This window comes from Ipomoea nil, unplaced genomic scaffold, assembly GCF_001879475.1.
Source record: "Ipomoea nil cultivar Tokyo-kokei standard unplaced genomic scaffold, Asagao_1.1 scaffold3314, whole genome shotgun sequence".
NCBI classification, from domain to species: domain Eukaryota; kingdom Viridiplantae; phylum Streptophyta; class Magnoliopsida; order Solanales; family Convolvulaceae; genus Ipomoea; species Ipomoea nil.
This window is the reverse complement of record NW_017619742.1, coordinates 2,993,499-3,003,694: the sequence shown is the minus strand read 5'-3', so window position 1 is coordinate 3,003,694 and position 10,196 is coordinate 2,993,499. Positions and strand designations below refer to the sequence as shown.

Here is a 10,196-nt window from a genome sequence, read left to right as displayed (position 1 = left end):
ATAGAACCGTGTCCACATTGCAAGGTGGACACAGTTCCACAGCATAATGATTGTTTGTGCTACCACCAGTAACCCAATTGCACATGACACACTACCAATAAAAAAAAAACAAAAATAAAAAAGAAGACATGTATTGAAGATGAAGATAATGATAATGCTACCCAAAAGAGAATTAAGAAGAATTAGAGAAATTTAAATCAAAAGTAGCACTCCGTATTTATTTAGACTAGCGTTATTACAAAGTTGCAAACATTTATTTTACTGACAATTATAATCAATCTCTCATATATTATCTTGCATTTATATACTTTAAATTACCGATTTAAATAAACAAATTCAACATTTATTTACCTATGCATGAAATCTCATATATAATATTGCATTGATATACTTTTTTTTTTTTTTGAACAGCATTGATATACTTTGAAATACTTATTTAAAAATAATTATTGGGCATTATCACATTCGCGCAAAGCGCGTAAAAAACTAGTACTTATAATAAGTGGTTAATTAGACGGTATATAAAGGTTAAAAAGTGCATTATGCCACCATATGCAAAACAACAAACTAAAGAGTTATGGCTTTTGTTGTTAGTGACATCTCTAGCAGAGGTAGTGGAAACAAACTTCCGACATTATTATCGAAGGATGCAAGGTTCTCTCTGTCGCCAATGGAATCGGCGCTTTTTTAATACAAAAAATTGCTTAATTAAATTAGGAGTGTATTGAATATTAGGGATTATATATATCAGAGTTTTTATTTTTTTATTTTTTAACTTATTAGGCGATCACAATTTTGCCAAACTCATTCTAAACCTACAAGATTCCACTTCTAGAGTGGTACAATCAGTCTATCGGTCAAATCTAAAATTTCTTATACGTAAAGGGGATCCAATGCAGCCTTTCAATATAATATTCTTGAGCCTTTTAATTTCTCCATACATGTTTCTAATTAAATTCTAACTCCAAGATTAGAGCTTTTCTTGCAGTAACGACTGAGCAATAAGTGCATTATACCATTCACCACAGCACACATACACATCAGTTATGGCTTTTCTAGCAGTAACATCTCTGATGAGAACTGTAGAGCTCCAGTTCCTACACCCCCAACCACGCGTTATTCTTACAAACAAAGCGCAGATTAAGTCTCTTCATGAAAAACTTGGGCATTTGCTAGTTTATCTCGAGGAATGCGAGAAGAAAGGCAACAACTGCGCTGAGATGAAAGAGCTGGCCGAAAAAATTAGAAAAGTGAGTGTGAAGGCTGAAGATGACATTGAAGCAGAGCTATTGAATGTTCATCATTATCACAATCTGGATCAAGCTTTGCAGCGTGTTGTTGAGGACATTGAAGAGCTGATGCAGACTACAAGGAACACCAACCACCACCTAATTGTCAACAATCTCACAGCTGGAGGTCCCTCTCAACCTACCTCAAATGTGGAGGACAATGCAATGGTAGGACACTCAGAAGAACTGGATGAGGTGAAGTCTCAGCTCTTTCGTGACTCGCTTAAACAACGCCAAGTAATGGCTATGGTTGGCATGGGTGGCATCGGCAAGACAACTTTTGCTAAAAGGATTTATAATGACCCTCTAGTCACATCTCATTTCAAGTTTCGTGCTTGGACAACGTTGTCCCAAGAGCATGACAAACGACAAGCTCTTACTGACCTCATTCGTTGCATCTTGCCAATGAGCAACAAGAATATAGTAAGTGATGATCCAGACGACCTACTGCGCAGAAGTTTATTGGGCCAGAGGTACCTTATTGTTCTCGACGACATATGGACTACGAAAGCTTGGGACGATATCCAGAGATGTTTTCCAGATGACAACAATGGTAGCCGAATATTGTTGACTACTCGGGTTAGAGAGATAGCCGAGTATGCCAATTCTGGTGAGTATTCTTATAACTTGCGTTTCTTAAATCCGTATGAAGGTTGGGATTTATTTTATCAGAAGCTTTTGGATAAGGAATTTCTGAACAATGAATTTGAGACAATTGGGAAAAACATTGTTCAGAAATGTCATGGTTTACCGATTACAATTGTGGTGGCAGCAGGGCTTCTATCTACTATCAATAAGTCAGTAGATGAATGGAAAAAAATTGAAGCTACAATAAATTCACTCCAGACTTTAGACCATGATCAACAATTTTCAAGAATACTTGAATTGAGTTATAACAACATGCCTAGCCACTTGAAGGGTTGCTTTTTGTATTTGGGAATTTATCATGAAGATTGTGATATTCCAGTTAAAAAGCTTATTAGGTTATGGATTGCTGAGGGATTTGTAGAGACAATGAGTAATAGGAGGCTAGAAGAAGTAGGTGGAAATTATTTGCAAGATCTTATTGACAGATGTCTAGTTATGGTTCATGGGAGAAGCTCTGATCATAAAATCAAGACTTGTAGGATGCATGATCTCTTACGTGAGTTGTGTGTGAGCAAGGCTAAGAAAGAGAACCTTTTGTACCTTGAAACTACGGGTAGTTGTCATGGTTTTGATCGCTTGGTTCGATTAGGTGATAAGCCTTGGTTAAGTCTTAAAGTAGTAAACCCACATTTTCATTTGGCCATTGCTTCCAGGAAATGTCGTACCATTTTATGTTTTAATATGGTTGGAAACTGTGATTATGAATGGTATTTGCATGCCAACTCTTTTAAGAAGTTAAGAGTGTTAGACTTGAGCAAGATTAACTTCAGGTTAGGTATGCCTCCAGATATTACAGATCTTGTTTTCCTAAGGTACCTAGAAATAGCCTCAAGTAAGGTTCTAAACTGTATACCTTTGTGGAAGAATTGGAATCTACAGACACTAGTTGTCACAGAAGATGACAATGGTGCCCGCAGGCTGCCTCCTGGAATTTGGGACCTGCCACAACTAAGGCATCTTGAAATCAACCATCAGGTTCCTATTTATCTTCCAAAAATGGTTCAAGAAAATTTGCAGACACTTTATTGGTTGTCTACCTCACAGTGTACAATACAAGTGTTTATGAGAATTCCAAATGTTAAAGATTTGGGAATAATTTTTGCAAGATGCCAAGTGTCATCACAGGGTTTAAATGATCTGTGGTGTTTAAATCATCTTGAGAAGCTAAGAGTTCGAGGCTCTTACCACCCTTTACACTTGCCTCCTCTTTTCCCACAAAACCTCAAGGAGTTGACATTTGAGAGAACCCTTATACCATGGGAAGCTATGACTATTATTAGCTTGCTACCCAATCTGAAGGTGCTTAAGCTCAAAAACTTTGCCTGTGTGGGACAAGAGTGGGAACTAATTGAAGATGGCAGCTTCCCTCAGTTAAAGGTTTTGCTCATTTCTCTCACAAATTTGAAGGAGTGGAAGGCATACGTGGCCTCTCCTTTTCCCAATCTTGAGCACTTGCACTTAAGAAATTGCTTCGAGTTGAAAGAGATGCCAGAGTGGATTGCAGATATCATCACTCTCCAGTTAATTAAGTTGGAGTATTGTTATTCCACCCTCGTTACTTCCGCTATGACTGTTAAAGAAGATCAACTTCACAATTACGGGAATGACATGTTACATGTTCTTCACTTCCATACTCGACCAGGTATATATATATGTGTGTGTGTGTGTATGTGTTTCTTAAATAATTCTTTTCCATCTTTCTTTCGTCTACTATTCTCTACTTTTAATATTTCATTTTTATGATAAAATACTAGACGAGGACCATGTTGGAGTAGAAGAAGAATATTCTAATGAACAAATCTCTGGAGAAGAATGTGCCCCCAATAGTTTAACAGTAAGTTATCTCATATTTGCCTTATATTGTGTGCACTTTATGAGTTTATATATATCATTTTTTATATATCAATTATAGTGACATGGTGTGAGATTGTGTCATGAATTCTTATTTGTGAGATAGGTCAGATTGATTGGGATAATTAACATGCAAATGTCATACTTATATGCTCAAATGTAATACTAATAAGAAACAAAGTGTTGGTTACTTATAAAATATAATACTTTTGAGAAGAAAAAAAATGTAATACATTTACATTTTGTTGTAAAAGTATAATATTTTCTATCGAAATATTACATTTTTCATTATAAGTAATGCTGACAAGTGTTTGTTACTCATAAGGGGAAAATATAATACTTTTGAGGGAAAATTTAATATTTTCAAATCAAAATGTTTTAGTCCACAGTTCTGTGAATCATCTACTATAGCTGTAGAGCAAAAAGAAAAAAAAAAACAAAGAAATAAGTCTCTTATTTGTCATCGGAAAATACGCTTTTCTAAAATAGGGTTTACAAGAAAAGTCATCTGAACGACCAAAAATGCCCACAATATGATAGTCTGAGTGTTAGATGGGAAAAACTATTGTCTAGGACTAAATTTGGAAGTGACACCAAAGACAAACGAACTCCGTTGTAATTAATTAATTACGAAAAAAATTAAAGAGACAAAAATACCATTGCCTAAAATAGAGTTACACCAAAAAAGTCATAAAAAAGACCAAATGTGTCAAGTTTGGGGTAGAGGTGGCCACAGGCCGGTTCAGGACCGAACCAGCCTCGAATCGTTCTAGAAAAAGTTGGAACTGTGTTTCACCAGGCCTAGGTCAGGTCTAGCCCGGACCGGGACCGGCTAATAAATGTCCGGCTCAGGTCATATTACAAAAAAAAAAACATGGGACCTAACTCAAAACAAGCCCAGGATCGAGTACAGGCATGGCTTAGGCCTGTAACCGGCCCAGACACGGATTAGGCCTGAACCCATACTCGGGCTTTGGTCCGGATGTGTTTGAATTAATAAATAAAGTATTTTTAATTTTTTTAAGACAATGTTTCTTTCAATACTAGATCTATAGATAATATAATTTACATAAAAGCATACATTTAGTTGTTAATGGTCAATTATTGCACTCATGTTCTAAATTTATGTGTTCAATAAGGACATCAAAGTTTGAGTGATTTTGTTGAACCAATTAGAAAATGTACTAAATGACTTAGATACAATAGAAAAGAGAAATTGATTTTAAAATATTGTGTGCACATGGTTAAGGAAAAAAAAAAAAAAAAAGACATTGGCCCTGTTTGGTAAATGGCTGATAGCTGATAGCTGTTAGCTGAGTGGGTTAATTAGAGGATATAACTAGTTGATAACATTAACTGATTGTAGAAAGGTGTTTGGTAAATTAGTTGTTAGCTGATAGCTGTTTGGTGTAATTTCTTTACTCAAAAAGTTAATTGAAAAAGTTGTTTTGAGCAGCTTTTTGAATTTTAGCCTTTTGAAGTTACAAAAAGCTAATTAACCAAACACTTATATTGATTTTTAACCAAAGCAAACAGCTAATAGCGGTCAAATAAGTTAAAATTTGTCTATAGGCTAACTATTTTACCAAACAGGGCCATTATAGTTTATATACACCTATTCAGTGGAATTTTATATGTAAAGTGTTATGTGAAATTGCTCTATATCATGAGGTAATAACTACATACTTTGTATAATAGTAAGCAAACTAGTGACGCTAGCATAATTACAGCTATGTGAGTTTAGATTCCTCTAAAATATTGATGATGATATGTATGAATCTTAACGTTTATATATCATGAAGTGCCCTCAATTAGATATAACTTTGATTTTTAACTATTATGTAAGTGGGTAAAATCTTTTTTTTTTTAAGTTTAATTATTTTATATAAAAAATAATAATAATAATAATAATAATAATAATAAAAATTCAAGGGCAAGTCCAAGATCGTCCCACAAGAGACACGTGACCATAGTCCTGGGGTAGACTCGGCACGGGACCGACCCAAGTAATTCAGGGTCGGCCCCAGTCTGTGCTAGTCTTGGCCCTGGATCGGCCCAAACCCGCACTTTGGCCATCTCTAGTTTGAGGTGTTAAATGTCAAATATGATAGTTTAAAACTAAATTTAGAATTAACACGAATTAAAAGACAAGTGATTGACGCTAGAATTAACTCTTCTCTGTTTTATCTGTTTAAATATTTTCAAGTTTAGAAGTTGAGAATCTTACATGGAAATGTCATTATCGTTTATGAAAAAAAAAAATGAGTCAAACTTTTATTTACTTATTTTTGAAGTATTTGTCTTTAATTTTCACATGAGATATTGATCACATTTAAACATTAACCTTGGCTGTTACGTTTTATGTAGAGCCTTTGGTTTGAAGCAAGGAAGCTAACGATTCCCGGTGGCGAAGAACCTAGTTATTGGTCATGGACTTTGGACCCTACTGGGTATGCAAATCTATCAGGACAAATTTTAATTAACTAGAATAACAATTAAAGCTAAGTATATATTATACTGCTCCTCTATATAAATTAAAGATGGTTAATTGCGCGCGTGTAGGTATGAGGTTGCAGAACTTTTGCAAATGAGCTGGTTTGAAATCGGATTTACCTGTGACATTCGGTGCCTATCAAAGATGACTTGTTACTCTGCATATCTTGTATTCAAACTTGTACAGGGAGGCTTTAAGGATGTCAACACAGCACTCACATGTGTAAGATATGCAAAGGACAAGAACCTATACGGTAAGTTGCGCGGGCAGAATCGGAACTCTCAGGTCTTTTTAGCAAAGACAAAGTCTTATGGAGATTGCGGTCAGTTTCCCAACGACGACCGTTCTGATGGGTGGATGGAGATCAAGCTTGGAGACTTTTACGTTAGTAGTGGGAATGAAGGTGAGGTTGAATTTCAACTGTGGCATGTATCAGATCAGTACTGGTTGTCTGGCTTTGTGGTTAAGGGCATTGAAGTTCGACCAGCAAACTAAAGATCAATGGTTTGTGTTTTAATTGGTTTCTCAACTTTGAAATTATGTGAGCTATTAGGTTACGTTGCTTAGCTTTTCCTAATATTGAAGCAGCTTGAAACAATTTGAATTCAGTACAGTAGAGAATACGCTGGTCTGAGTAATATGGTAGTCTACATATTGCTTAAAAATTACAAGACATACTCATAGATGCTGCAGAAATAGTTCATTAGTTTATGTTTTATATTTATTTGGCTTTGTTCCTTACATATTCTAGAAGTATAGTACTTCATAATTTGTTTTGGGTTATGTTTCTTATTTATTTGCGCTTCTCCTTTCACATTTTTGTTTGTGCTTCATGCTATCTGCCTCTCTGCATAATATTTCTTTTTTATTCATCTGCTATTAAGATGATAATTTGAGTTTATTAAAAGCTTATAGAAAATGATATATAAAACAAATAACCTTTCTGTATGACATTTATGAGTAAGAATCACTTCCTTGACTTTGTACGTGGATCCATATGGGCACACTGAACCTTTTTTTTGAATGCTTTAGAAGCAAATTTGTTGCTCTCTTCTACGCAGCTTTAAGGAATATAAGAAACATGAACAGGCTTTAAATGGAGCACAAAAGGAGAGTCAGTTGCCATGCTCCTATCTTCAAGCATTTCATTCCCTCTACCTGCCACATTGGACTCCTCTCGTAAGCCAAATCAAAGCTCATTCACCATCTTCAAGTTTTTGCTCTCATGCTTCGTGTTGGTTTTATGATTACCGGTGTAGTCAGTTGGCGGGCCAATATGACTGACTAGATGAGAACTGAAATATGAGAAAGCAAAAAAATAAATAATTGAAAGAGAAAAATAAAGGAGACACAATATTATATAATGTTAAGCTGCCCAATGGGCGGTTTCCCATTCATTGTGCACCACCCAATTCAAGGACTTTTAAAATGATGGCTATTTAGATTTTCCAGGTAAAATTTATCTGTACAGAAAAAATGCAAAATTCAAATTTTAGATCAATACCATTTAATATGTAAGTAGACATTTATAAGGGCATGCACAATTGATTCTCCCATTTTCTCTCCAAATTGTGGGTCTAACTAACTCGTCTATATCACCTTATAATTTTTTCTCATATTTTCTTTCTAAATCCTTCTTTCTTTGTCTTCCTTTTTTTTTTTTTTTTTTTTTTTTTTTTTTGTAGGCCCTACTCATTCAAACTCTTACACATTATCTATTATTTTATTCACTACAGAAGGGTCAAATAAACACATCTACTATTCCTAAGTATTCAATTCACACCTCGGGCTTATTAACTCTCAAAATTTCTTTTATTTAGTATTTTCTCCATGTCTCTCTCTAGTATTGATGATTTGGCTTCAGGTTAAGATGATGTGGCAAGTAATATTTATCTAAAATAAATGCAAAATACTCTGCAATTGAATGATTGATTCTCTCTCTTCAACCTCAATATTCATCTTCAACCTCCCCATGTCACTCACTCTTTCTTGTCGGCACTTGCAAGTTGCAACTGTAATGTTTCAACTGAAATGAGAAAAGTGAGCATTGCACAACTCCAACACCGTCAAGTATCAATCTCACTGTCGTATGCCCAACCCAGTCGCCGCCATATCCATCACTAAAATCTAGACAAACAGATTGCTCAAACTCGGCATCCATTAACACACCGTCCATAACATGAACAACAATCTTTCCTTTCTTTAAATTCTCCTTCTCCGATCAAATTCAATTGACCTCCAACGAACCCTTCGAATCTTTCATAATCAACACAAGTAATTACCGCATACGTATCATCCACCTTCACTTTCGTCAAATTTTAGGTTTTAACATTTTTTGTTAAATTTTATCCCTAATACATATTTGTTAATTTTACATTGATATTCACACAGCTTTGAATTAGTTATTTAGCTATCCTATTTATGCCTTGTGTAGGCTTTGTTGGGTGTGTATGAACAGACTGAGCTCAGCTGCTAGGAAGCATTTTTGCCTCAAATGACGACTTTCGAAATCTTGTGGTTAATATTATTGTAATACTCCATAATATTTTTATTGTGAATATTGTAATTATTGTAATAATATTTTTATTATGGTTAATTATTGTAATGACTATGGTAAACCTTGCTGAAATTACCGCGGATTGTAATGGTTAGTAATTATTATAATATTTTTTTGTTTTAATTAAAAAATATTTTCGCGTCACCCTGCCGCAGGAAAAAAAAAGTATTAAAAAATGACTTTTAGCGACACCCACTTGTGATTGGGTGTCGTGGATATTAATTAATAATAAAAAAAAAATTAAAAGACTTTTCGAGGCACCTGCAGCGGAGCAGGTGCCTCGGAAAGTCTGTATAAAAAAAATAAAAATTTCTTGGTCAGCTTTCCGCGACACCCTACACGAGTGTCTCAGAATGTTACCCACTTTCAGAGTCACCAAAATCCAAGTCACTTGTAAAAGTGACTCGGAAAGTGTTTTATAGGTGACACGGAAAGAATTTTTTGTACTAGTGTTCATATTTGCAAGAGAACCTCACTCATTCTCTCTTTTCACACTCTATCTCCCACATCATCTATCTTTTTCTCAAAAACCCTAATAAAATTATTATTGGGGATAGCCAAGTAGACAACATGAACTTGTTGTTAGTAATATCAGTTTAGCGTTAGGTCTCTCTATTCTCTCTCCCCAAGCGTCAATATCGACTCACTCCTCCGAGCGTATGGTGACCGCCGCCACCGTACAGACTCCGGCCACCTCCACGAATTCCCTATCCACAGCCCATCATTTTGTCTCACTCAAGCTCACTACTCGAAATTTTTTGTTCCAACACACCCAATTAATTCCGTTCCTCCGCGGGCAAGGGCTTCTTGGATATGTCGACGGAGAACTGTCGTGCCCATCGGCCGTCCTCACCACCACCGGCTCCAGTGACGGGGACTCCGGTGGCGCGCCATCCACCTCCACCCCGAATCCGGCATACGTGGCTTGGGTCCAACAAGACCAGTCAATCCTTTTAGGTAGCAGTTGTAATTGGTTAAATGAGAATAAAATTGATGGGAACACTGATTTTTAAAGTTCTTTTTCTTATACAAATACATGATATTTGCAGGAAAAGAAAAATAAAACTCATCTTGCGCAATTGGAGCGCACAGCATGCCCCAACCGTCACATATTCCCCATGTGTGGGGCGTGTAAGAGCAGTCGCTAGCTAACGTCCACTCTGACATTTTATCATTGATTTCTCTCTCCTTTTTTTAATTGTCAATATTTTTTTCCTTTTCTTTTTCTCCTTCATTTTTCTCTTTCTCCTAGTTGGTTTCCTAAACTAAACAATGGGAGATGCTCAAGCATTTCTGGGTTCCAATGCCCAGTTTTTTTAGAACTGAACAAAATTTATATCTACCGTATTGGCTAAAT

General features: G+C 35.6%; 1 protein-coding gene across 2 annotated transcripts; it reads left to right on the top strand.

Annotated features, from left to right (window-relative positions):
• The first annotated feature begins 1,031 nt into the window (after positions 1-1,031).
• Positions 1,032-6,804, top strand: LOC109169552 (putative late blight resistance protein homolog R1A-10). Of its 2 annotated transcripts, XM_019318416.1 has the most exons (5): positions 1,341-1,390; positions 1,441-3,579; positions 3,692-3,771; positions 6,156-6,238; positions 6,351-6,804. In XM_019318416.1, the coding sequence occupies exons 2-5, from the start codon at positions 1,455-1,457 to the stop codon at positions 6,775-6,777; spliced, it is 2,715 nt and encodes a 904-aa protein (XP_019173961.1). In that variant the 5' UTR covers positions 1,341-1,390; positions 1,441-1,454; the 3' UTR covers positions 6,778-6,804. The 2 variants fall into 2 exon arrangements, with proteins under 2 accessions (XP_019173960.1, XP_019173961.1); XM_019318415.1 differs by having other exon boundaries at positions 1,032-3,579.
• The last annotated feature ends 3,392 nt before the right edge of the window (positions 6,805-10,196 follow it).

Bases quoted from the DNA above. Each gene is read 5' to 3' on its own strand.
- LOC109169552 (XM_019318415.1), top strand. From the start codon at position 1,047: ATGGCTTTTCTAGCAGTAACATCTCTGATGAGAACTGTAGAGCTCCAG. The intron at 3,772-6,155 runs GTAAGTTATCTC...CGTTTTATGTAG, and splicing joins GTGCCCCCAATAGTTTAACA to AGCCTTTGGTTTGAAGCAAG. The intron at 6,239-6,350 runs GTATGCAAATCT...GCGCGCGTGTAG, and splicing joins TGGACTTTGGACCCTACTGG to GTATGAGGTTGCAGAACTTT.